Here is a 27,569-nt window from a genome sequence, read left to right on the forward strand (position 1 = left end):
AGCACTGCCCCTCCTCCTACAGAGGACGTTTACGGTTGCCGAGCAACGGTCGACAAGTGCCCTGTATTGTCAGTGACGGTGTTACGGTGGTAAGTAGTGTCAAAAAGGAAGTTATTATTATGTAATATAGACTTACTCTCGGTTAAGAAATACGCTCTGTATATTTTATTTGTTGAGTTGCTAAGGATAGCTTTCCACTATTGTAACTGTTGATTAATGAGTTCCCAAACGTCTACGCTAACTACCGTTATCTTGGTTCGAAGCTAACAAGTTACACCTAAGCTAGCGTTCGGTAATTTAGCGTATTGTTAATATATGAGTTGAGGGTTGTGTGTTTTCTGTAGACAACGTATACGGAAAGCGAGTTTGCTATTGTGTTAAAGTGGGGGAAATGAATACACTTTAACGATACAGTATGTTAATGTGGCTGCGCTTCTTTGTTGTAACTGTACGTTAGTTGAAACGGAGAAGAACGTCGGTCCAATGCAGAGCCCCAGGGGTGAGAGAGGAGGAGGAGGGGGCGCTGAGGACGCAAGGGAGGAAAGCTCCGGCCAAACTGAGGATGGAAGTGACAAACCAGCAGAGGACTGTGAAGCAACTGTCCCACCTGCTCAGCAGGTACGATATGTGATGAAGGGAGAAGAGTCGAGCTACTTTTTCCTGTACCATTTACCAGTTGCCAGCTCCTGTAAAAGTGTGCATTCTGTTCATGTAAATGTGTGAGTAACACTACATGCTGTCTAAATCATCCGTGTCAAGGACTGTTTATGCTATCTGTTTGTGTGGCTCACAGAATCAGTCAGGACCAGAGCCAGACGACCCAACCACCCAACTTCACCCTGACCACATTGGTGCAGAGGGTTACCCCCCTGTATCCACAAATTCAGGTCGGTCACTAAACCTGTTTGTTTTTATACTCCACAAGGCGACACAGTATGACCCAGCATGGCACAGTTCAATACAATAGCATTTATCATGCTGAGCGAGATTATATTGGCAAGTGTAGCACAGAAATTAGTACGGGAAAAGTTAAGGTTGTTTGCTTCGGATTTCTGAGTTCAAAACATTATACATACACACACATACATTTTAATTTAAATTGAATGCAGGAAACTTTATTGTCCAAGGGCAAGATACTGTGCTATAATACAACACCTTTGTTAACTCAAACGTTTTCCTATTTTCATTGGATAATAATAATAATAATAATACATTTTATTTCATAGGCGCCTTTCTGTCACTCAAGGTCACCTTACAGTAAATAAAAGACAATGTACAGTACACAATAGAATAAAATAAAATTGAAGTAATAAAATAAAAATAAAATACAAAGAAGCCACAAAAGTACACAAGAGTAAAGTGAAGTATGGACAGGAAACTTGGTTAGAGGGAAAAGGCAATCTTAAACAGGTGTGTTTTGAGTCGGGACTTGAAATGGGAAAATGTACTGATGTTCCTTATTTCGGGTGGCAGAGAGTTCCAGAGCCGGGGAGCAGAGCGGCTGAAAGCTCTGCTCCCCATGGTGGTAAGACGGACCGGGGGGACAAAGATAATAAGAGAATAAGAACAAAGGCTTGAGTCAGAATGGAGAAAACAATTGCCAATTAGATTTGGAAGACAAACAAAACATACTTCCAAGTGTATTATTTCCAAGTTCTATATCACAAAACAATATTAATGCATTTTTTGCATTTGAATTGGTGAAATGAAAGTTTGTGGAGTGTTTGCTAAGGATATTGCCTAAAGGAAGTGTGTTAGCATATAAGGTGAATGGAAATGGGTCAAGTACAGATCCTGGCAGCTGTGGCTCGGGCGTAGAGTGAGCTCTCCTCCAATCAGAAGATCTGCGGTTCATTTCCTGGCTCCTCTACTCCCACATGTCGAATTGTCCTTGGGCAAGATACTGGCTTTGTGTGAATGTGCATGAATGTTAGTTAGATCCTGATGGGAAGGTGGTATCTTGCATGTCAACCTCTGAAATAAGTGTATGAAAATGTGTGTGCATGTAGTGTAAGTGCTATATGATATGTTATATGATATGTTATATATATATATATATATATATATATATATATATATATATATATATATATATATATTAAGATTACAAGATTACAACTTTATAGAATGCGTTTTATGTTCTGTGTTTCTATGCAAGAAAATACTGGTCAAGAGCCGGTTACACTTCACCTCTCAAACCTTAACACACCAGAAGAAATGGAGGATCAGGAGCCACTGATGAAGGAGAAGAAGGAGGAGAAGGAGGAGGAATATGACAATGAATTAATTGTGCTCGACCCTGAACATGTATGGAGCTTCTCTTTCAATAGTTATTCAATTAGTATTCATTAAATTAATCGATTTTGCCTAACTGCTCCTGTGTGGTGCATTGGTACCACTTAAAGGTTAGCTTGTGCCCTCCAATAAATATACAATGTGTTGGTATCAGCAGTACAAGTATCAGCAGCAGAAACATTCAAAAGCTACGTACATGTTGCACAGTGTTGAATATACTCAGTTATTGTTGTACAGTGAGTTCACAAACATTATACTAGATATTCAGCCCACTGGACTCATCATTGATGTCATGTTTGATCTGTTGCAGCCTTTGGTCAGAACACACCAGGCTGCTCTGAACAGCCACCTCCGTAAGCGGCTGGAAAGGATCAACTTGGAACTGAAGGAAAAGGTTGGCTGCTTTTTAATTATTATTATTTATTGTTATTATTGTTATTATATTACCTAATATTTTCCCAAAGTTTTTCCTAAATAATGATAAAATAAATATACAAAGCCAAAGCCTTCAGGCCTTCCCTGACTTTATGTTTGTCACAGATGTTGTCAACAGCACCATCTTCCAAAGCGTGTTCATGACAAAAGGAAACCCAAGTCAAACCGACTGTCAAAGAATCTGATAGAATGATAGACTCTTGATGTTAAGTTTTCTGATTCGGATTCTCCTACTGCTACAGCGGGCAATGGAGAAGGCAGACGCCATCAACATACAGGAGCTTGGTGTTGAGATATTCAGGGTTCAGGAACAGCTGGCCAGACAGCAGACCAGGCTGGATGACCATCATCATTCCAAGGCACAGGCTGAAGCCAAACATCATCATGCAAAGGGTCAGCTGAAGAAAACCAAGGACCAGTATTCCAAAATGATTGTCCAAGACGCCAAAGCCAAAACCAATGGTGAGACTGATTTGCAATTTGGTGGCCTTGCCATGGAGTTGACCAGATTTATATTGATTCTTGATTTAATCCATGATGATGATGCTTGACACCATCTTTGTAAATATGAGAAAATATTATAAAAATTTAGCCAATTATGCAGCTGAAATAGTCAGCAACACACATTTGTCTCTGCAGCAATGTCATGATAAATGATGGCAAATTTTGTGCAAAAGATTCAACAGTTAAATTTAAATGTATTTTAAATTAAACTCCATCCTTGTTATTGCACAGCTTGTTAGCTTGTTAGTTTAGGTTTGCACATACAAGGAATTTGTCTTTGTCTTGTGCATAACAATAAATAGTGCAAAAAAAAAAAAAAAAAAACATTTTGAGAAAGAAAATATGAAAACATACAAGAAATTACGAAAAACAAGTATAGAGCCATACATGCTGTATTCATGGCAGGGTCGATTTTGGTTCATTTAATATTATTAATACGATTTATTCAGTATTGTTTCAGTGATAGCAAGTCAGCATCAGTGTCGGTCCATACTTCCAAACTACATATTTAAGGCATTGTGTTACAGTTGACTCGTGTATCTTCTTCATAGTGTCCCAGTTACAGGCGGAGATGGACAACATGACGCTGCAGCTCACCTTCATGCAAGGAGACAGTGAAGACCTGCGCTCTAATGTCAAAGCCACGATGAATGCCCGAAGAAAAGCGGGAGCTGAGAAGAACCAGGCGAAAGACCAGAAATTGAAACAGGTGGACAGATCACTGCAGATCTTTTTAATGCATCATTGATTCATTTACTGTTATTGATTGAGCATACTCTTGTGTCATCAGGATTTGTATGTGGAGCGTCTAACAAAAGACATGGAGAGGGTGACCCAGCAGGGAGCCATGTATGAGGCACAGCTCCGAGCTCAAGCAGAAGAGACAAAGGCAACAAAAGAGGCTCTCTTTGAGGTGACTTTATTGTGGTATAAGATGGTATCTACCTTTAAAGAGTAACTGCACCCTTTAACATATTTTTTTTAGCTTTAGACTTGATTACGTCTGTACTGTGATGAAACACATCAATGCTGGTGTTAACTTTTTTTTTACCAAATGTATTTATTGGCAGAAATGATTGTCATTTCATGGTTGAAAATGGTTCAAAATGCCATCTAGTGTTTAAAAATGTGAAAACATTTCAAATCAGCCCTAATTGGAAGGCCAATCCTGAGATACCCGACTGTTTCTGACAAATCTACGTCATGAAATGAAAGAACGTAAACAAATCACTGATTATCCGGTGGTACCAGTGTACAAGAATGTGTAGATTAAGAATTAAGTTGTTTAATTTTTCTAATTTTGCAGCTGGCTGGTTAGCTAACTAAGGTTAGCTTGCTAATTCCACCAAGTGTTCATGCTAACATTACAATGGTTATAGAAAATGCCCGGTAATACATTTTCAGATCATATTTGAGAACATCTGTAAATATTATGACAGTACAGTATTGAGTTTATTTATTATTGGATCCCCATTAGCTGTTACCAAGGCAACAGCTACTCTTCCTGGGATTCCCATTAAAAAAAACATCCATGTATAAAAATGCTTTCACCTAAATTATGATATAAATACAATTACATTATTAACTTCACTATCAGTTTTGATGATGTATATGTATAAAAAATATCATTAAGTACACCTACAATATTAGTCATAACACATGTCCTCCTATGTGTTTGTCTGTGTGAAGGCTGAGATGGAAACGGAGTCTCTGGCGATGGGACGTAAACCGCTGCTGCAGCAATGGAGCAGCAGCCTGATGGGTATGAAGAGACGAGATGAGGCCTTCAGTGTGATGCAGGAGGGTGTACGGTGAGGATGAAAGCAAGGGAAAGCTTAATTTGAATGTAACCTATCCACTTTAAATGGGCTAAGTGCATTCTGAACATACTTGTAACTAACAACTTGTCACTGCAGGGGACATGCTTCATGAACAGCATCTTGGGATGGTGTTGCTCTGCGTTGATAGATTGTTGATTTGCTTTAACCTCTGCATGTCAGGATACGGCAAGAATATATATGCAGATGTGTGTAGAAGATACAACACAATGGGCCCCATGCAGCAAACATTCTCTTAAATGTATCTCATATTCTCTTCTTTTTTTGTTCCTCCCAAATTGCAGTTTGCTGTGCAATTTGGAATTGTTTGCAATTGCTGGACAAACAATTTGTGGACTGTTTTATGTACAATTTTAAAATAAGATAAAAAAAATAAGAAAATATTGGTGAATCCCAGAAATCAATTGGCACTGAAAAAATAATGACAAATTGATGATATGAACAAAAATTATGTGGAAATGTGTTCTCTCATCACATCTTGCACGAGGCCCATTATTTGTAGGGTGCGCACAATATTAACCTGAGATTTAAACATCTAGTATGCACCTATTCATTCTTTACTGCTGCCCTTGTTTCCCTCAGCACCATCGAGCAACAGGTGATCTTGCTTGATAGAGAGATCGAAGGTTACAAGAGATCCACCACTGAAGAGCAGGAGAGAAACGAGACACTAACTGTGCAGCTGAACAGGTCCCAGATGGAGGTTGCCACCTCCAAAAAGCTGATTAGTGAGAAGCTGACCCAGAAAGGGTATCTGGAGGCCCAGTACAGCGAATGCCTCCGCATTCTGAAGCAGACAGAGTCCACCCTCACACAGCTCTCGGAGGTAGCTACAGGACAACGGCTCTCCTGATTTGTCCAGAGATGTGTCCAGTCAGAATGTCTTCCTACCTTCTGTTCCCCACTGAAACCATTCCACTCACCATTTGTTTTCTGCATTGTTCCAGGAAACCAGCTTCCTCCATGTTGAAGTGAACGAGCAGAGGAGGCAGTTGGAGAAAGAGAGTGCTGTCCGTCTGAATACAGAGGACAAGATTATGACCCACATCCAGCAAAAGCTAACCCACAACAAGTCTGCCAAGTACTCCCAGCAGCTCACCAACAGGGTAGCCACACTCAAGAAGCAGAAGGTAAAGATCAGGGAAAAGCAAACCTTACCTGCTTTAAGTTTAACCAATGGAACACTAGCAAGACTTTCTACGAAGTGCCCTCTTCTTTGCATACTTAATTACCTCTTTCAGTGCCATTGACAGTTGAGTGGCCCACTATGTATGGTAGTTATTTTATATGTGCTGTATATTTTCAGATCTTTAATTTCAAACTTAGCCTGTCTTTAATAAAGAAATACTTCAGGGATGTATTAATGCACTTCCATAAAGTTGGAGAACTATTCAGTTGTTGGCCTGCTGATCATCTCTTCCTTCCTTCTAGATCTCTCAGTTGTGTCAACTTGAGAATGATGTACTGGCAGTGGGACTGGAGGGCTTCAAGGTCAGCCAACATCTGGACAGCCTGACCCTCACCCAGGGAACCCTTGATGAGGAGATCGCAAAGTGCAACAAGTTGCTAACATCCAACAAGACGAAGATTTCTTCCTTTGATAAGCTTATCAGGCAGAAACAGACCATCATCGACAACTATAAACAAAAGATCTATCAAATCGCAGCAAGCACTGGGGTGAGACAGCTCTCTTTGATTGTCTATTGTTTATGCAGAATATAAGTTAATTAGAAACTATTCCAACAATCAAATGTAAATAAATGACATGCTGCCTTTATGATTTGTGTGTGTCCATTCCCAGCATGTAGACCTGAGTCCTCTGCAAATCAAGGGAGAGGCATTAAAGGTTCAAATCAAGGAGCTCTCAACGAATATCAAGAGTGACCAGCAGCTCTGGATGAGACGACAGGGGACTCTAGTAGGACTGACCCAGGAGATAGAAGCCAACAGCAAGGAAATGCTCAAACTGCAAACAGACTTCACTTGCATGCAGCAGAATAAAATCCGCTTGGAGAGTATGTAATATAGTTATAAAGTGCAAATTTGGTTAGTCAAAGTTTGTTGCCAGTAAATTATTCATAGGCTACTCGTGATCACGGGCCAGTAAACAGCATGTCTCAGAACGTAGGTATTTGTGAAGTTTTATGTATGTAATAACACAGTAAAACAATTCATACAGTATGTGCTGTAACCTCGTGAACTAGTACACACGCAGCTGTTAAACCAACTCTAAACCCCACCAGGTCAGATGGAAGCAGAGCACCGTGAGCAGGCGGAGCTGGACAAGAACAAGAAGATGCTTAAAAGAGACCATTTGAAGCTCAACACCCTGCTGAGCAAGAAAGGACAGCTCAGCCAGGCGCTAGAGCAAGAGAACTCCCTGATTGAGACGGACTTCCTCCACAGACAAAAGGCACAGTATTGTTTGTTTGATTTGTCTTTTATTTTGTAAACATTTGCACGTTTTTTAATAGCAAATGATTGTTCAACGTGATATCATGTGTTTAGGAGGCAGAGCGAGAGACTATCGAGCTGCAGATGAAACACGAGAAGACCCAGGAAGAAAAAGAGAGACTCCTTAACAATCTGGCGGAGGCTGAGTCAGTCACGTATTTATTTTGTTTGTTTAATATGAGTTTATATTTCTATGTCTGTATGGCGATCATTGCAGACTTTATGCAAGGAAAAAATCATGCCAGTAGAGTTTAGTAACCTCTAGGGTATTTGAGTTATTTAAATCTAATCATAGATATTAATACATTTGTTTAACAATAATCATTAGCTTATATGTATTGGAATTATATAATTCTTTTAATGACAGCTCACATCAGTCTGTTTTCTCTCTCCATTTTTCCACTATATTAAAGGAATGGTTAGGATTTTTTTCAACTAGGATGAAGTACTGTTGGTAATACTCCATATTGAGTGTATTACCTACAATAGATGCCGCCCACCGGTTTGAAGGAGTAGGCAGGAGGTCCAGCACTGGAGCAAAGCAATGTACTGCTGTGGACAGATGCAGGAGCAAAACTCATTTTAGACACTTAAAAAAACATTGTTACCATGTTGGTGTTTTAAAAGGGTTAGTTTGGATTCACCAAAGACACACAATAATACCAACAAACTAACCCATCAAGGCAGCAGGGACCAACTCCCACACACTGTGAGGGGAAATAACTGTTTTGGTCAATAGGGTTGTGTGGCTTTGAGGGGAGCACAGATGACATAACGCCATAAGTTTACCGTTGGAGAGGGCTGTCTCAGGGCAAGGTGAAGCTGTGAAAATGTTCTAAATATGCCGTACACTTAAACTGATATCTTCCATGCTGGTGACACCTGCCTGCTTCTCCAAAACAGGGGGGGTCAAGCACCATCTGATGTAGGTAATACACTGACCACGGATATGTTCCTCATACAACCCCACTTAAAAAACTATCTCTCATACCACACAACAACTCATAACGCACATACTGGGTACTTATTTGTATGTGTGTGTGTGTGTGTGTGTGTGTGTGTGTGTGTGTGTGTGTGTGTGTGTGTGTGTGTGTGTGTGTGTGTGTGTGACAGGCGGCAGATTGTGCTGTGGGAGAAGAAGACCGAGCTCTTAAAAGAGACACGTTCAGCTGTGGACATGGAGGGAGACATTCCGATGATGAAGGCTGAGATACACCGAATGGAGGTAAACACATTGTACACAATATGATTATACATAGAGACCATAAACAGGAATATTAAGTTGTCATCCGCTGTTTGACGTTGTCATTTGTCATCAGTAGGATAATTACAGTCACTGTAGATACTGTAGAATCAAAGCATACATATCAGATAAATCAATATAAATGTATCATTTAACTCTTTATTTCATCGCAGATGCGACTCAACCAGTTGATGAAGCAGCGGCAGCGCCTCTTGAGGGAGAGTGAAGCAACAGTGGAGAGAAGGGAGAGTATCATCCAGCATAAGCAGGCCATCGCCCACAGCTCCCGCAAACGGACTACAAAGAGTGAGCTGTACCTCGTCTCACGGGGCCTGCAGCACAAGATCAAGGACACGCACAAGGTAGGGGACGTGGATATTTCTTTGGTTGAGCATGAAGCATCTTGCACAATGATCTTATATGCAGCATGTACGTCAACAGCATGTGGTAGAGTGTGAGCAGGTGATCAGGGACCTCCAGCAGAGCCAGGCTAGTCTGAGCGACAGGCTCTCATGGCAGAAACAGCAGCTGATAGACCTCTGTGGCACCAGTGATATCCTTGATGCCGAATATGAAAATCTCCAGGACACCAAAGACAGGGTAAGAAACACATATAATCTACAGTGGACTGCATTACAACATGCATGCTACCATGTTAATATATTGTATATCGCTGTAAAATGATGTTATGTGTATATTACAGCTTGTACTCTTGTACTATGCTGTGTGTGACTGACTCTTCACTGTCTTGAAATCTGATACATATGTAAAAGTAATCATAATAATAATCACTGTCATGAGATTCAGAACTCAAATATGCACCCTCATCCTTCTGGCAGTAATTGTTGACTAGCATTACTGAAGGCGTGGTGGGAATCTTTTTTCTGGGTCAGGTGGACTTGAGCATCACAGTTTCCACTGACAGGAACCACTCCCACACACCAAGAGTACCAGAAATAACAACTCATTGTTTTTCCCTTTTCTGTGGTCTTTGCTGTAAATGTCCTAACATTAGAAAGCACAAAAACAAATCCACACTCATTCTTTATTCTTCCTCCCTCTAGAACCTATTCCACCTCTTGGCTCTACAGAGCCGCTCCAAGAAGCTGCAGGCCGTTCGTGAGGGCAGCTACAAAGCCTTGTCCACCAAGGAATCCGTCAGCACCGCTCTTCAGAGCCAGATGGAGCGTGTGCACGCCGTCAGCATCGTCTTGCACCGCATGCGTGAGGAGTTCCCCGAGCACCAAGGGGCGCTGCGCAGGCCGTCGCTGGCGCTGGAAGCACGCGCACAGGCAGCAAGCGCACAGGCAGCACGGGCACAGGCTGCAAGCGCACAGGCAGCAAGCGCACAGGCAGCAAGCGCACAGGCAGCAAGCGCACAGGTAGCAAGCCCACAGTCAGCAAGCGCACAGGCACCAAGCGCACAGGTAGCAAGCCCACAGGCAGCAAGCCCACAGGCAGCAGCGCACAGGCCCCAGAGCAGGAAAACTCCTGAGAGTGAGTGAAAGATGTAGATGCCCCAGTGAGTACAGGAGGAGGAGATACAAGGGAAATGTGTTGACCTGAGACAAATGAGAGGTAATTTATTGTATTGTGTTTCATTTATGCTTCAAATTAAATTTAGATTGTGCAAACATGTAATAAAACAAACAACAAAATAACTAAAGTCTTCATTGTTTTTCAGCCCATTTGCCAGTATGAAAAATAAGTGATAGCAGCATACAGGCTTGTTGCTAATGACATTGTCCGTACATCCACCTTTTAACAGTTCAGTCAGTGAAAAAAGGCCAGTAAACAGCACATTTGAGCTCTTTAAATCTTGTATCAGGTCAATATGATCATATTTCAGATGCCGTTATTCCCTTATCCACTGCCTCATTTTGCTTTTTGAAGCAGTATTCAGTTCAGTTCAAGGCTCCATTCCCATAACCTTTAATGCATGTAGTCTGCATGATTACACAAACTGCCGTGGTTATTTCTATTCATGAAAGAGCACCCTTTTCTAAGAAAGTATACATACTATTATCTTCTCTTCTACTTCTTACAGTCTTCTTAATTCTATAGGTAAAGCTCCTTGCGTGCACAAACAACACAACTACTGAAAATGCACGTTTGTTTTATTCAATATATTCCTCATTACATACAACATACTGTACACACATACTGTATACATTTCGATAAAAAGTACCATTTGCTGCCTCCTCGTTCCATACTACTGATTCTAATCAGGTCCTGTGGTGCATTCATAATGGAGATGTGGCTAAATTAACACTCAAATAAACTATGCACGCTAAAAGTACTTGATTTTTGGTGTTTTAGTGATATAAAACAATGTCCCACAATGCAATACAAAACTTTTTTTTTTAAAGCATTGTGACTGGTGGTGACATGGCTCTACCTGCCTTTGTGGGCCATAATCTTTTTTAAAGCTGGATCGCCGAAATGAGGTGCAAAACGGCCGGGTGATAAATATGAAGGTTGGGTGGATGGATAAAGAAGAGTCTTGTATTTGTGATGATGTTGTTTGGGGCAGTCCCATACGTTGCATACAACGTGCATGTGGGTGCAGTTTGCCCAATCTGAACCATTTGTAATGGTAGTAATGGTAATGCAAACAACTGATAACGTTCATATCATGGGCTGAAACATTCAAAATGAGCACCACTGTGCACCTTTAGCATTTGGCTAACCAGGTATCATGGAAGTTGCCTCACCTGATCTGTTGAAGTGACACCCATCGTAAAAATGTCATTAGGCTCCTGTAGAACATGTACAACATACTGTTAAAACATACATAAGGCAATGGGTGCAGCCTGTCTGCACTGTCAGGGCGCCATTGTATTCTTTCATTCTATTATTTACGACGTGCACATCGGGGCTGTGTGTTTATTGGTATTGTTGGGGCAGATGCACCATTTGCAGTGTTGATTCATTAAATATGGAGTCTGCAATGTTTAAATTACTATAATGTAATTCATCTGTGTGGTATTTTATTGTACAGCACCTGGAGATGTGTCTTCATACGCTGCTATTTAAATAAACTGTCCACACATGTCCTGCTTGACAATGGCACAATAGCACTGTGTCAGTCAGTCTCACACCATGTCTGCATTGTCAGGCGTGGAAATCAATATTGACGCCACTCGTCAAAACAACTGGGGACTTTACGGAGTCGGCCCAGGCAGCCGCAGGCTGTCCTCGAAGGCAGCACATCTGCTTTACACGACGATGACGTCAAGCAATTTCAACACTTTGCTGTGGAACCGGCTCCTCAGATGGCATGCTCCGCGCGAGCACCGTTTCGTACTGAGTCTGACAAGAATTTCAGCAGCAGACGCAAGCAGCATGCTGACTGACACTAGAATGGTCAGCAGATGTGCACAAGGCCCTGGAGCGTGGCCAAACACGCAGCTCATACAAAGAACTCAGTCTCATCTTACTCACACTTTCTCACGTTCCTCTCATCTGACCTAAATCAGCGTTTCACACAGCTAACCCCTACTAACGAGGTCATACGATGGATGAGGTCTGTTGTAAGCAGCAGATTTTGTCGACTAATCAATTAGATGATTTAATCAACACATCTGTAAAACTTTCCCCACAAACAATCACCCAAAAGCACCACTTAAAGTCATGTGCTCAAAAGCATTATAAAAAAAACCGACCCGACAAAAGAAATATTTGCCAAATAAGCAAAAAACTACGAAAACTTGTTGGTGGAAGCATATCACTGCAAGCTGGTTATTCTGGTGTATTAATAGTCTATTTTCCCTGTATATTATCAAATACGTGCTGTGGGGTTTAGTTGCCTTGAGATGATATGAGGGAGATTAGCAGGTTGTTGACAGAGGCCGGTCAGGTGACAGATGGATGCACGGATCATATTTCTTTAATCCTTTTTGTTGTTCATGACAATTCGCCGCATGCACTGCAGCGTTGAGCTGATGAACTGTCATTTATCAAGATGCAATAATGTTGCCGATTCTCTGAGTCACACCTTCCCCATTGCAGTTTACCGGCATACGCACTTTTAATCTCCTTTAATGACACCCTTTGTTCTTGAACCACAAACACGCTGATACATAAATACATCTGTGCCTGTGAGACAAGTTTTGCGTCATTTGGTTGCTCAAGCTCCTCATGAATGTTATGTTTGGAAACCTCCTTTTCTTTGTATGGTTATACGTATATTTACCATATTTCCTGTAGCTGTTAGATAACCTGCATCCAAAGTGTTGGTGCCGGTAACGTTACATCACATACAGGAGGTTGCCGTGAAAGCTTCCGTTTGTTTGCATTAACCTTTTACTGTACAGTAAATAATAACTTCACCCACAAGGGCGGTAGGTTAGCTAACAGTATGAGAAAGCCTTCAACCTTGCGCTGACAAACGAGCTACCCCCCTCCTTATTTCCTTCCCCAGCAGAGGACTTTGTACTTTCATAGCTCCTGGTGTGTGTGTGTGTGTGTGTGTGTGTGTGTGTGTGTGTGTGTGTGTCTGTGTGTGTGTGTGTGTGTGTGTGTGTGTGTGTGTGTGTATGTGTGTTTGCTTTGCTGATGATTAGGAATTACTAAGGCGAACTCGCATGCCGTCTAATGTTTCTGTGTCGGCGAGAGGCTTTGTTCATGAACACCACGGGCTGCGGCTGGACTCAGCAAACAAATCTGGCTTCGCTCACTTATGAAATGGGGTTCATGATGTGATTAGATATTGAATGAGCTGTTGAAAGCAAACGTGAGAAATCCACCAAGGGTGCGAATGGAAGACATATGTATTGCTCGCTTGACTGATGTTTTCTGTGTGTGTGTGTGTATATGTGTGTGTGTGTGTGTGTGTGTGTGTGTGTGTGTGTGTGTGTGCTGCAGCATGGCGGCAGTAGACGGCATGAGCGCAGCACTCTGAACATCTGATTACACCCGTCGTAACTGCCGCCGTTAATGTAGTCATGTGCACGATGATTTTGTGGAAGTATGTGGGCATAAATAAATATTTAAAATGTGTGTGTGTGTGTGTGTGTGTGTGTGTGTGTGTATGTGTGTGAGTCAGCTCAATGTTGTGCTGCACCAGAGAGGTCTTGTCTTACAGGTTTTCCTACACGCCCACACACACACACACACACACACACACGCGCTTTAACACAAACACCCACTGGGCGTGGAAAGTCTGGTCCTTTTATAGTGCTTTTCTGCTGCTTCCACTCAGAACGCTGCTCCGCGTCCGTCCAGGGATCAGTCTGAGACCAATGTCCAGATAGGATTGTCTCTTTGCTCCGGGAGAGCGACCGTCTCTCTCTCTTTCACACACACACAACGCACTGAGGATGGCCGGGGAGTGTTCTCCTGGGGGCCCGGACCTGGAAGAGATGGGCGAGGAGGAACTGTGGGATCTGATTAACGACAACCGCCACAAGATCTCCCTGGGGGTCCGGCCGTGCATCTTGATCCCGTACCTGAGGCAGGCCAGGGTCCTCACCGAGATGGACCAGGACGAGATCATCTCCTGCCACAACCTCACCAACAGCAGCATGAGAACCAGTGAGATTTCTGACTTGACTTGTTGCTTCTGGGATTTGGAACAAAGCTCAAAGCTTGTTCCGTGGCTTTATGTAAAGACGTACTCTGCCTCCGTTTGTACAGTAGACGACAGGTGGATTGTGCTTCGTCCTCAAATGTTGCACATGATTTGTTTACACTGACTGTAAGGCGTACCAAGAGACAGAGGAAATTCCAGCCGCAATTAAGCGATAACAGCAAATATTTATTACTAGTGCCAATATGTTATTATGCTGCCTGAAATAGTTTGAGGGGGAAATGAAAATGCGGCGCTCTTACTTATTAAATCTTTAGATGAGTCAATGTTTAGGGTTGGAATTAACAACACCATTAACCATTATCCTCCACCATTTCCAGGCCATATGCTGGACCTGCTGAGGACCCAGGGGAGGAATGGTGCCGTGGCCTTGGTGGAGAGCCTGATGATCCACTACCCCATCCTGTACACCCAAGTCACTGGATGCAAACCCAGCACCGAGCCCTCAAGATTCAGTGGTCAGTGGACTCGAGTCTTCCCGTCTTTTAAAGGGAATATCTCCTGCTTGTTTGATTTGCTTGATGTCTGACTTGCGTCACCCTCCTGACAGGCCTGATAAAGTACTCGGAGCTGACGGAGTATCTGGTCAGAGCTGTGACGGGGATGCAGAAGGAGCTCCAGGAGGCGCGTTGCGAGGCCAGCAGGAAGAGCGCATGCTGTGCCTCCCTGGAGTTGGAGATCAGGCAGATAATGAAGCACGAGGAGAAGTCCACGTGCCTTCAGTCTGAAAACGAACGCATACGGAGACACTTGTGCTCTTTGCAACACAACGTCACCAAGCTAAAGGATGAGAAGTGTGACATCTATATGCGCTACACCGCGGCCATCGAGGAGAAATCCGCTGTGAACATGCGCCTCCATGACCTCAATCTGCAGGTCAGTGATCCCTCCTCACGAAAACCTCCAAAATACACAGAAGGAGTTTCTCCTCCTGGAAACGCAAAGCTGTGATCTTAATGGAGAGTCCTCAAAACGTCAGGGTTCAAATGTGAGGATTGTAGCTTGATAGTTTGGTACCTTTTGTAAATTGCGAGTTGTGTAGCGTCTTTTGGGTCTCTGGAGGACTCACTCCGCTCAAAATCAAACCAAGATGTTCTTCTTATTCTTCTGGGTTTTGGAAGGCGAGGAGCTACTCTGACGCTCTGCTGCATCTCAGGTTTAAGACTGAATTGCACCTGTAAAGAAACGTCTGGTTTACCTGTAAAACAGAGTCATCGTTTTGGACAATGGGATGGCCAGTCAGATTTCAGGAGGTGGCCTGTCCCTGAACACACCCCTGGTTTTGATTATCAATTATCTAAGTTAAAAGTAATTTATCAGGGGAAAATCCTTAACATTAGTGAGTTCCAGCCTCCCAAACGTGAGGATTTGCTGCTTTCCTCTTTCACGGAATTGTAAATTGAGTACCTTTGGGGGACAGTTGCTGAGACACACCAAGCAATTATCTTTGGTTGAGGTCACAATTATGTTTGATATTTGACAGACATGTATTTATTAATCCATGAATTGAAAAGAATAATCACCATAGCATTGTTGTTTTGGTGTGGTGGCAGGTGTATCAGCTGCAGACGGAGCTCCAGAAAGCTCAACTGGAGAATGAGTTCCACAAGCGGGGCTCGCTCAGGTCCGCCCAGACTCAACAGCTGCAAGAAGAAGTCAGGACTCTGCGCTGCCAGCTGGTGAAGGCGGAGAAACTGGACCCGGTGGGAATAATCACTTAATCACTCTGTTAGATACACTGATTCCTGAGGAATACTGTAGTAACGGCTTTCACGCATAGTCTTTAGAGGGTGAAAGAGTTAATAGCCGCTGTTGTGTCTCCGCCAGGCTCGTCAGGACATCCTGGCCCAGGATCTGGCAGAGGCCATAGACAGCCAGGTGGAGCTTGCAGAGCAGCTCAGGTGTTCCAGGGAGGAGAACGAACTGCTGCTCAGAGAGAAGCAGACGGTGTGTTTGTGTTTCTGGGCCTTCGTGGATCAGCAAATGTCATACAAATTCAACAAAACATCTACTGCATGTTGAAAATTGACATTTTCATAGTCTGTTTAGTACACATTATATCAAAAACATAACATGAAAGTGATAAGAAATTGTTTTATGGTCATAACACATACTCATCATTATGTATTTGGGGCAACATAGACGTTTCACCGTACATTAAATGCTCTACTACATTGGTCTAATGTGTGTGTGTTTTGCACTCAGCTCCTGGATCAGAAGGAGTGCCTGAGCCTGCAGGTGCAGCAGCTGACCCTGGACTGTAACATGCACAAGCAGAAGAGCACCGTCATCCAGAACCAAATGAAAGAGCTGCAGGCAGAGAGAGACCAAGTAAGGAACGATCTCGCCGCTCAAACATTCCCGTCTTCCATAAATCATTCATTCCAAGCAGTATTTCGGGTTCTCTGCTCTTCTACCGCATCGTGATCACGTCACACTGTTTGTTTTTCCCCCGGTTGAAATGTCAAGCAGGTAGGTGTCAGCAGGGCTGTTGTGAAGAGTGTCAAATATCAACCAGCTCTCTGTTCCTTTGCTGGAAATACTTTTTTTTTGTCACTGAACAGTATTAACAGATTACGCTTTTCATAAATGTAGTGTTTTGCTACATGACACGTATTGCTGATGCCATGCAGCAATTGTTCATCTTAAAGACAGTTTCTTTCTCGTTTCTTCCAAACATGAATGAGGCTTTTCCTCTCAGAGCGATGAAATGAACCATCCGCCCACACCCTGACAACTGTCAGGTGGTCACATCGCTGCCAGCTGCTCCTCCACTGGAGCTGTGCAGTAACCAACACCAACAGCAGCGTTTCTGCACCGACACGAGGGGGCGACTTTGATAACATTCTTCTAGAGAGGCTTTTTCTAGAGTGCATTAACACATTTAGTTAGTTTTTTTATTTTTGCCTGCCTTTTCACGTTGTATTTTAAATTTCTGTGGCATCTGCCTGTAAATTTATCAATAACTTGACACTATATTTTTTTTCTTTACCTAATAACCACCTTCTGTTCTTAGGTCCAGATTCATATGATCGGACCAGTGTGTAGAATTATGCCGAATCATTTTCATAGCATAAGATGTGTCTTCATGTCTACAGTACATAGGAAACAGGTCCACTTTGAGTGCACCGCCATCTTTCTACAGTAGCTCAGAACAGACGAACCAAACACCGGCTCTAGAGAGGGATTCTTGCTTTATTTTAGGTTACCTGTAGTTCTCTGACACGCTTGGGAAGGGAGGAGTTAGTGGAGCAGTATTCAGTTGGTTGCAATCTGCAACCTCAACACTATAGATGCCACTAATTCTACACAATACAAGTTGAACATTGTATGTTAGATATTGTTTTCTGCTTTGTCTATTTTCTGGAATACTGTGATCGCCATCTTGTGGTGTTTTTTTGTTTTTCCCTGCTGTTTGCGGACCAATGGTGATTCCAGTTGATTACCGCCTCTACACACCTTTTTTCTCTTTTACCCTTGCCTCAGGAAGATCTGGTAGATCGTTGCCTTGTAAATGGAACATTTGGAGTCTGACACAGACCCTCTTTGCGCCTGGATGCACACACTTGGTCCCGTTTCAGGAACCAACAACACAAGACTGTGATAATACATGACAGCGTGACTGAAAAAACCCAACCTCCTTCATTTTTAAACAAGGCAACCAACACGCTGACGTCTTGATGTCGTGCTCATCATGTCGGATTAAAGCATTACGATATATAATTAAGAGGAAACAAGGTATAGGCACAAATTTGGCTTCAAAATCTGCATGACATTTGCAATGCTATGTACGTAAACCACCAGAGGCATACGTGTTTTTTGCTGGTTTCTATTGTCCATTGTGTTCCTGAGTTGTACTCACAAGAATGTGTCAGAGAGCGGTCAGCCTCTGGCGCCACATCGACAACATCCTGCATACCACACCGCCTGGCATGTCCATGGCTACGTCTTCATTCAAACAATCCCTTATTGAAACACGTGCATATCCACGTTTTGAGTTACAGGTGGCTCCATTGTGGTTATCATGCGCCTACTGTGACTACGCCTGCTTTTACACGAGGCGTAAACTTGGCCTCGATTGTGTTTATCTGCACGGATCAGAAACGAGGTGTGCTAAGGTATGTTCAGTAAACACGAGCGATTGCTGTGCCTCCAGGCGTACCTGTCCAGAGACGAGGCCCAGGCCATGATCGCCCGCATTCTGGCTGAGAAGGACATCCTGAGGTGTCAGCTGGTGGAGCTCCAGGAGCAGGTCTTCGGCCTTCAGGCCGAACGCAGCCCCCGAGAACAACGACGGCGGAGTTTCGATGTGATGTCTCACACCAGCACATATCAGCACACGCATGAAAACGACATAGAAAGAAGAAATAATAGAGAAATAATCATGTTGATCTGTTGTGTTGAAAGGACAGGCACGTGGACTGGGAGAGCCCAGGATCCAACTTTGATGTATCCGCACTATCCGGAACCAGAATCCCAACCAGACGTAGACTTTGCCGCATGGATGCAGTCAATCCCATGTCACTGAGTCCCTGCAGTTCAGAGGTGTGTGTGTGTGTGTGTGTGTGTGTGTGTGTGTGTGTGTGTGTGTGTGTGTGTGTGTGTGTGTGTGTGTGTGTGTGTGTGTGTGTGTGTGTGTGTGTGTGTGTGTGTGTGTGTGTGAATGAGATCACAATTATTGGCCATGGTGTATATTTTCCTTTTTGTCAACAAATAACAATTGATATTAGCAAACTGTATTGTGTGAGTGGCCTATATTTTATTCCTCTGTGCCACAGAGCTCCATTGTTTCCACACCGTTGAACTGTGTGACACCCTCCTTTATTATGATGAATAGTGCACTGTGATTTGATTGGAGTCAATACCACATATTCCATCGCTAATGTACCCTCACTAAATGTGTGCTGTAGTCTGTGACTTAAAATAGTCCCCCAACAATTACTCCATTTACTCCTGTTTGAGTCATGATTTCTACAGTGCCCAGCTGTTTTATTAAATGAATTATGCTTTTTCAAATGATATATTTTGACCCATTTTTGAAGATTAACTTTTGCATTCGGAGGTTGAGAGACGTACAAACACATTGTTGCATTTGGGATTTGTAAAATACAACATTTTTAAAATAGATGGACAGATTTGATTTATTTCTAATATCTAAAATATAAATATATTTATATATAAAGCGTGTATATCTCAGATTAAGTATTGTAAAGAATAATAATGATATTGGTACTGATTCTTATTATATTATATTATATGATATAATGTGAATCTACCTGCATGTGTGTTTGTAGTACGAAGACGCTGCATGTAGCATCCGATCCCGAAACGTAGAGCCTCCAACTCCAGAGTCTCTCCGCAGAAGGGAGGAAACTTTATATGCAGACAGCAGGTGTGTGTGTGTTTTCAGGTTCTTCCATACTATACTGTACATCCCTATGTGTTTATGTCCATGCGTTATTTCAGTACACACACCAGGAAGGACAACTTGCAGTCGTCATTGACCTCTGCATTCCTTTCTGTCAACATAACGGCATCCAGCTTCGGTTGGATTATCAATTTACAGGAATAACTGGGATCTAGTGATACCAAGAAAGGTTGTTTTTTTTTGTACAGTCACATTCCTCAATTCTTCTTTTTCTGCTCAAGGTAACTTTTTCATTTCCATGTTCAAAGAGCTGACATGTTCATCATCGTTAGGCTATAAGATTTCCCACCCACCAAACCAATCTATGGGTTGTAGCATGGCATGGCAGACAAGCATTAAACTAAGTACAGAGAACTCAGCATTATATGTGCATGCTGGCTGGCATGTTTTTATGTGAACAAAAGTGACAGAAAAGATCAATCTGATTGTTCATGTAATGGTCGCCTTTTTTTCTTCTTCTTGCAGCTCGGAAACAGTGGAGGGTGAATTTCTAGTGGACGACTTTGTGATTATCCCGAGTGGTATGTATAGAAAATATACAGCCTGTCTGTGTGTTTGGCAGTTTCTTGTAGTTTGGCTTACGATGGCGTATTAGGGCCACCGTTAACAAAAATAAATAACTGAGTCATGAGGTATTATTAAATGTAGAACCGTCACCGGGGCTGTAAAGTGATACATTAACTCACACACACAATATTTCCAAGGAAACAATCCAATCATTAAACAGCCTCTCTTTTGTTTAGCAGGGACCGAAGACAAGCACGTGTCCAGGCTCTCCTCTTCTTCTGGCTCCAGCACTGATTGGTGAGGTAGACCACAACATTGCTATACATATTTCATATTAACAAGCCTTGTGTGCATGCATTGCACACGCATGGCCTTAAGGTAGCAGCACATTTAATAGAGGTTTAGAAACATATTGGGCATTAATAATCAATAAGCAGCACTGGTTAATTAAACATTACATGTAGTAACTTAGATGTAATATTATAATATACAATAATTATGATGTGGGATGTACTGTAAGAGCAGGAAGTGGGGGAAGTAATGTTTCTAGTTTTGTTTTGTAGTCTAAAATACAACACACTGGCTTTGAAACTGTATAAAAGAACTGGATGAAGTCCCATTGGTTTGTGGACTACAATGTTGGAAATGTTCCTTTAGATGGGGTAGATGTTTGCAAGTGATGCACCATTAATTGTGGTATCAGCAGTCACAATTCATTATTTGCGTATCTGCGCCTCTGACTTATTTTGGGAGCCAGTGGAGTAGCCTCCTGCTGGCCATTAGACAAAATGCAGGTGCATCGGCTTCACTTTTCAGAAAAAGTGGTTAAATCCACTTCTTTTATGGAGTGTATGGCTTAAAATGTAACAAGGACTTAGGTTAAAATGGTGTGACATTTAAAAGGGTACTCCGCCAATTTAGCTTTTTTTTCAAATCCAATGTGCTAAAATGCTGAGTCACTAAATCCTAAATATGTATCGCTGTCCGACAAATTACAGATCACACTGGGAACAGTTGCATTTAATGTACAGTATGAAAGGATTTTCTCTGTTCTGAATATAAAGTAATGTTTTACCAGTCCATAAAAGGAAACAGAAAAAAGAAAAAGTCTGATGACGTTTCCTTTGACACCAGCCTCTCCAGGAGCTCCATCCCTCTTTTCCTGATGCGTTCTCGCCAGAAAGCAATTCGCGTCAACGGCCGTGTCATCAGCATCTCCTTCCAGGGGGAGGCGTTGCTCGGACAGCTGACAGTGGTGGGAGGCAATAAGACCGGAGTGTTTGTGCACCAGGTGACAGAAGGGTCGGCTGCCTTTACTGTCGGCATCAGCCCCGGGGCACAGATAGTGGAGGTGGGTCCCTGAACGCTGATTCCAGTCATTCTGCCAACTGGGAAGCTCTTTCTCATAATCCTGCTGTGTTTTACAGGTGAAGTATGAGCAGAACCTGAAGGCTCTAAGGATGGTGCTGGAAGATTCCACTTTAGAGGAAGCCATGTGGGCTCTTGGCCAAGTCACAGGCCTCTGTCACCTCTCCCTCCGACCCAGGCAAGATGGTACGTCCCCCTGCATACACATGAAACACTCTTAGCTCCCCGTAACCAAGATGGTACGTCTCATCGTAAATAATTTCTATGCATATCACGGAGGATGTTGCATCCCGCTCTTAAACATACCTCCATCCTTGAAGCCAAAATAATAATAATTCATCAATTCGTCACCTTTGCAACAAATTCTCTATCCTCAATAAGCAATCTGAATTTGTCTTCAGTGAGTTTCTAGATGACACCATGTGTAAATAATGTGTACAAATATACAGTGAGGTTGTCCTCCCCTGCGTGTTCAGACTACGAGGCCCTGCTGCAGCAGCTGCAGAGCAGTGAGACATCATCCGGAGACTCCTTCTACGTGCGTGTCAACCTGTCTCTCCCCGCCGGCCCCAACGGGACCCTGGCCGTGTCCTGCAACGACATCCTTCACGTAACCAACACGCGACCCGTCGGAACCGAGGACTCGTGGCACGCCAGCCAAGTTCACCCCTGTCAGCTGCTGGACCTCCAGAGTGGAAACGTACCCAACTACTACAGGTGGGTGCGCTGACGTGGAACACAGGAATGCGGGGTGCGGGATCAGTTCAGTTTCTTGACAGTCAACATACAGGGTTTAGGGAGTCGGGATCATCTCAATCCTCCTCTGCTTTAAACTGGACATTTGAATGATTTTCTCACGGCACAGGGCGCAGCGACTTCTGATTCGAGCAATTGAAGACATGACCTTTCAGTCAAAGAAGTCTCAAAAGGTAAGAAGAGTCTGAAATGCTGTGTTCCCCATCCTAAAATGTTACAGTGTGCTTACTGCTGGGAACGTTCCTCTCCCTCACCAGGCCGGGCGTGTGGTGGCCCAGAATAAGCAGAAGGCCGTGAGGATTGTCGGCACCGGGCGCAACGGCAGGAACCCGCTGTGGGTCAGTGTGGAGGATGAAAAGATCAAGAGTGCAGAATCAGGTATGGATTAGTCGGCGGCAGCACAGTCACAGAAGTAGAATATCTTGCTTCGCCGTTTATTGAATCTGCTGTTTGCTGGTTTGAATGATGTCAGTGTATATTATTTCCAATACAGGCGAGGCACCCAAGAGTTGTCTAACCCTCATGCCCTACAGCCTGGTCACCCCCCGCTTCCCACCCATCTGCAGGCCTGTCCTGCTGCTGCCCACCATCCTGGGACACATTCTGAACAAGAAGCTGGCAGACTGGCAGGGCTTCCAGCTGTGTGAGCCTGGTAAGACATAGAATGCTGTTATATGCTGACATTGGCATTTCTATTTCATAATCTGTTTCCGCTGGAACGTGTGCCATTGAAGACACATTTTTAGATACACTGGGAAGCGCTTACCTGTGCTGACAGATTGGTCTGTTTGACTTGACGGGTCACATGTTTGTCTTTTGCTGCAAACCAGGAAGGAAACTGGCAAACTGAATAAATAGCAATAAAAGTGACAGAGGCTGTAAAGACAGTTTTTGTGATTTTTGTTGGATGATTTCATCCTGACTAAGAGAACAAAAATACACAACATGCAGAAGAAAAATGATAAAGGTTTTCAATAGCGTACCAAATACATTAAAGATAAGTCACATGCTCTGCTCTCCAGAGGTGCTGAACTCCAGTGAGCACGCAGCTCGGCTGCAGAGGTCCGAGATCCTGGAGGAGTGTGAGCAGGGGAGAAACTGCTACTTCACCCTGCAGAGTGTCGAGAAAATCATGAAGAAGGTCAGAACATGAACACTCAAAGCTGATATTATGTGTGGGTGCTCATGGGAGGCTGGGAAAAGCCCTGAATGGAGCACGGTAAATTATGTTGTGAGGGATGAAAAGGAAATGGGACTGTTGAGTAAGTTTACTTTCAAGTCCTTTTAAGCAAAATGGGGTAATAAATTAATCTTGAATCATGCTCATTAAGCCTTTAAATCCTCCCATTGTACCCATATTGTACCCATATTGGACGTGTTTTTCTCTTGGACTTACAGGGGATTCACTGCTTGCTGCCGTTGGGGCTCGACTGCGTGCGTCGGCTGCACCGCGCTGGGATCTTCCCTATCATCATCTTCATCGGCCAGTCTGCACGTAGCGCACGGAAATTGAAGTAAGCCTTCCTCCTTCTTCAAACATACCGCCGACAGAGATCAGCTCATTGCTCGTGGCATCGATATCACAGTTGATAAGCCCGGGAATGTTGACTCGATGACCTCACTGATATCTGCCATAGTTTCCGTGTTCCAAGTACATTTTGTCTTTAAGTTGTCATTAATCGTAGAAGTACTAAAATAGATACTGACACACAGTTAGAGAGAGTGTACAAATCATACAACGCAAACATTGACTCTGGATCCGTTGTTATACACAGTGATTCCTCTTATCTCTGAGGTCACTGGTTTGTTTTGCTCTCTAAGCACACAACAGAATCCTGGTTTGTATTTTATATTTTGTCAAACATTTGTTGTTTGTCTGTTGCTCCCAACCAGGAAGGGCATTTCAACCATGACTAAATAGCAATAAAATGGCTATTAATACCGTTCAATAGACTCCCTCCTCTTCTGTGTTGCATCCTTTATTACGAGGTATATTGTATGCTCCCTTCGCTCCACAAAGCTGTAATGTTTGATTATCATCGGTTCGTGATGTTCAGTGTCTTATATCATCATTCACTTCAATCCTCTGTGTCTGAATGATGTTTAACCCCCACCACAAACAGCCTAAATCGTCCGTGTGTTGCTGGTTGTATACAGTTAGGAATAGTATGAGAGCAGCAACACAGTTTTCCACTGAAGCAAAAAAAAGGTCACGACCTCCTGTGGCTGCAACGGGTTCTGGTACTGGAGAAACCACAATCCCTCCTTGCTGATAGTGAAATCTGTGAAATCTGTTCCCTCTGATTATAACAACACAACAGAACAACAAAGCAATATCTGACCCGTATCTATTTCCTCCCTACACGTGCAGGTCAAAGCTGCAGCGCCACAGCCAGTCGGAGGAGCAGCTGTCGGCGTGTTCGAGAAGCGAGGAGCCGCTGCTGGACAAGCTGCCCTGTCTGTATCGCAGCATGGCTCCCGACTCCTGGTGTGACCAGACCTCCCTGATGACCAGCCTGCGCACCGTCATCTGGGAGGAGCAGAGGAAGATCGTCTGGGTGGAGCCCGACTTGTGGTGAAGCAGAGGACAGAGCGGAAGAGGATCGGAGAGAAGACGCATTAAATATTAAATCATAGGAATTTCTCAAAATGCCTTTTTTTGTTCGCCTGATGTTGAGAATGTATTTAGCTTTACAATTCATATTTTTGTAAACATGAGTATGTATCTATGATACTTATGAGTAACGGGGTGCAATGACTCTCATAAAGTGCTTTGAACTGCACTTTTAAAGTGTATGAAGCTATCGCAACTTCTTTCTGTGTTGCCTCCCTTTTTGAGGCATTCACACTGGTGTGAGGTGTCCACTAAAACACAAACATGGATCATTAGAACATACTGTAATGGCTTGTATCAGATCTCTACAATATGTTGTAGATCACTTCCCACTGTGAGGGATCTTCTTTTAACACTCTGGCTATTCTGGCTGCCAAACAATCAGTCCGGATGACTTCACTCTCAGTTAAAAATAAATAAATAAATATCGGTTCATGACATCCCTATGACTTTGTGTGGATGTGGTTTTTAGCAGATTGTGTATTGATTTGTTATGTGTTTCATTGTAGACAATAATAAAAATGTATAGCACGCTATCTTCATTCAAGTGTGAATTAAATTTGAATGTTTTTCCAGAACTTACAAACTGACTTACCGGTAAATACTTTTGATATAATGGTGAGGTTTGTATCAAATTTACTCACTACCCCTAAACATCTTAATTGAAAAATTGGAAGCAGCCTGTTTTTTCTTTACTGACTCTGGTTCAGGAGTTATTCCAACAGCAGCAGCCATTTATGTCAAATGAAGAAATCAATAATTTGACACAAATTGTATTGTATGCTAAAATTATTTTATTGATTTAAATATATTGTTTTGCTTCCATTAAAAGGCTACTCATGCTAATAAGTAACAGTATATGGCATTAGTACTATTTCTTTGGAGGCGGCATCCCACTCATTCATGAAAGTTGCTCAGTGGTGCATGTAGCAAAAAAAGTTTGACTTCTGTTTCCTTTAACCTTCATGCCACCAGGAAAATCACTGTTATGTATGGATTTTGCTACATTTAGGATCTAATCATTTAAATAAGGGCTATTCAATTGTTCATACTGGGAAGTTGATTTCACCACAAACTAAATTATCCTCGGATTTACAGCCATTTATTTCCCAATGTAAGTCTATGGGGAAATGTCTTTTTGGGAACCATGGCATCACGTGACACACGTAGCAATTGGAATTCCACCGTTTTAGCCACTATGTAAAATTGTAATATACCGGTATGTAGCCTACAGGTTTTGCCACTGCAGCAGGTCCTGAGTAACTTTAATGGGAGAAGTAACTTGAACGCAGATTAGTGACTCTTTCACTCTATGGAGCACCAAAGTAAATAGGCCTATTCTTTTTTCTGAAGTTGAAGTTTATGCGGCATCTTCGTCGTAGAGCATCTTTGACCAGGTGCCGCGACAACGTGCGGATGCCTTTGCGCGCGACGCGAAACCCGCAATGATGTCATTTTCACGCGCGAGTTCACTTCGCGGCAGCGTCACTGCAGCAAGCTAGCAAAACAGGAAAAAAAACTGCGTCAAGCTAGCTAGTTTAATTTAATGTATCTGAACTCTCTGGACTAAATAAAGAAAAAGAGCGCGAAAAATGGTACGTTTGCTGCTTGTTTGTTCTGACAACTGGCTGAACGCGTTTAATTAGTAAAATATTGTGAGCTAACTGTCACCGGATTCCGGTAAAACGTGTGTTTATGTTCGTCACTCTCGACACCTTCAGTTTGGCCTACAGCTCTGCAGGTGATGGTTTTAGGTCTAGTCAGTAAACACATCTCGAGCTAACGTTCGGGTTACTACAGAGGTGCGGCAGACAAACCCTCAATGTTTGAATAATGTAATGTAATGTGTAACTATTTGAATTATGGCCCACCGTCTTCACTTGTTCTTAGTTAGATGGTTGACGGTTTTAATATAGACAGTACTGTTTAATATCCTGTTTAAAATCACAGACAGAGTTGCACGGTTTGTAAATGACCATGACTTTTTTAAATGCTATAATTCATAAACTAATGCTTTACATTTGCTTTTCAGTAAAAACCCTGTTAGAGTGAAGACATTAAAACGTTAGGTTACCAGATTATGAGGCATTAAATATTAACATCCTTTTTTATTAAATATTGTGTTTGCTTTGTTATAAAAGGGCACCGCACAGTGGACATAATTTGATCTTAAATAGCAAACGGACCCTTCTAATCTGTCACATTAAACTGACAGAATTATTTTATAGCCTAAAAAAAAGCTGCCATGACCATTAGCGACCACAGGGGGGAGGCAGAGAGAAATTAATGAGGGTTGAGGGAGTGGTTGGGGGGGAGGGAGGAAAACATGGCTCCTGCTGAGAGAGGGAAGAGCAGAGAGAGATGAGAGGGGACGTTTTTATTTCTGACCACAAGCCCAAAGCACCACTGTCTTTTCATCAGACTGTCATGCTGTTTAGGCTCTTTTTTCCCCCTGCCCGTGTGTAATGGCCAGCAGAAAAGCAGACCAATCAATGCTCCCCTTCCCCATCTTCCCTTATATATTTTTGTTTTATCTG

General features: G+C 42.8%; 3 protein-coding genes across 5 annotated transcripts in view; 2 read left to right on the forward strand and 1 right to left on the reverse strand.

The window, feature by feature from the left end:
* The window catches only part of cUnh17orf67 (chromosome Un C17orf67 homolog), a 335,966-nt gene that overhangs the window by 234,040 nt on the left and 74,357 nt on the right, over positions 1-27,569 (reverse strand). The gene's annotated exons all lie outside the window — the stretch shown is intronic.
* Positions 34-10,438, forward strand: ccdc40 (coiled-coil domain 40 molecular ruler complex subunit). Of its 2 annotated transcripts, XM_084005274.1 has the most exons (20): positions 34-89; positions 458-618; positions 794-887; positions 2,159-2,307; positions 2,606-2,689; positions 2,973-3,192; positions 3,786-3,943; positions 4,025-4,147; positions 4,924-5,045; positions 5,655-5,898; positions 6,020-6,202; positions 6,504-6,749; positions 6,874-7,087; positions 7,316-7,485; positions 7,581-7,672; positions 8,640-8,751; positions 8,943-9,131; positions 9,211-9,369; positions 9,834-10,196; positions 10,227-10,438. In XM_084005274.1, the coding sequence occupies exons 2-20, from the start codon at positions 484-486 to the stop codon at positions 10,272-10,274; spliced, it is 3,105 nt and encodes a 1,034-aa protein (XP_083861400.1). In that variant the 5' UTR covers positions 34-89; positions 458-483; the 3' UTR covers positions 10,275-10,438. The 2 variants fall into 2 exon arrangements, with proteins under 2 accessions (XP_083861400.1, XP_083861399.1); XM_084005273.1 differs by having other exon boundaries at positions 9,834-10,438.
* Positions 13,988-25,760, forward strand: card14 (caspase recruitment domain family, member 14). Of its 2 annotated transcripts, none has more exons than XM_084005655.1 (20): positions 13,988-14,304; positions 14,680-14,817; positions 14,910-15,235; positions 15,913-16,062; positions 16,187-16,306; positions 16,565-16,690; positions 18,516-18,668; positions 18,767-18,904; positions 19,654-19,751; positions 20,253-20,308; positions 20,531-20,591; positions 21,429-21,645; positions 21,722-21,848; positions 22,139-22,379; positions 22,528-22,591; positions 22,676-22,796; positions 22,912-23,070; positions 23,441-23,559; positions 23,817-23,932; positions 24,790-25,760. In XM_084005655.1, exons 1-20 carry the CDS (start codon positions 14,091-14,093, stop codon positions 24,995-24,997), a joined length of 2,952 nt encoding a protein of 983 aa, XP_083861781.1. In that variant the 5' UTR covers positions 13,988-14,090; the 3' UTR covers positions 24,998-25,760. The 2 variants fall into 2 exon arrangements, with proteins under 2 accessions (XP_083861781.1, XP_083861782.1); XM_084005656.1 differs by having other exon boundaries at positions 20,534-20,591.

This window comes from Eutrigla gurnardus (assembly GCF_963514095.1).
Source record: "Eutrigla gurnardus genome assembly, chromosome: 3".
NCBI lineage: Eukaryota > Metazoa > Chordata > Actinopteri > Perciformes > Triglidae > Eutrigla > Eutrigla gurnardus.

What these genes read in the sequence shown, in the direction of transcription:
- card14 (XM_084005655.1), top strand. Translation starts at nt 14,091, where the DNA reads ATGGCCGGGGAGTGTTCTCCTGGGGGCCCGGACCTGGAAGAGATGGGC. An exon ending in AACGACGGCGGAGTTTCGAT is followed by an intron (nt 18,669 to 18,766) that starts GTGATGTCTCAC and finishes TTGTGTTGAAAG; the next exon opens with GACAGGCACGTGGACTGGGA. An exon ending in ACTTTATATGCAGACAGCAG is followed by an intron (nt 19,752 to 20,252) that starts GTGTGTGTGTGT and finishes TTCTTCTTGCAG; the next exon opens with CTCGGAAACAGTGGAGGGTG.
- ccdc40 (XM_084005273.1), top strand. Translation starts at nt 484, where the DNA reads ATGCAGAGCCCCAGGGGTGAGAGAGGAGGAGGAGGGGGCGCTGAGGAC. An exon ending in CCACACTCAAGAAGCAGAAG is followed by an intron (nt 6,203 to 6,503) that starts GTAAAGATCAGG and finishes CCTTCCTTCTAG; the next exon opens with ATCTCTCAGTTGTGTCAACT. An exon ending in TCCAGGACACCAAAGACAGG is followed by an intron (nt 9,370 to 9,833) that starts GTAAGAAACACA and finishes TCCTCCCTCTAG; the next exon opens with AACCTATTCCACCTCTTGGC.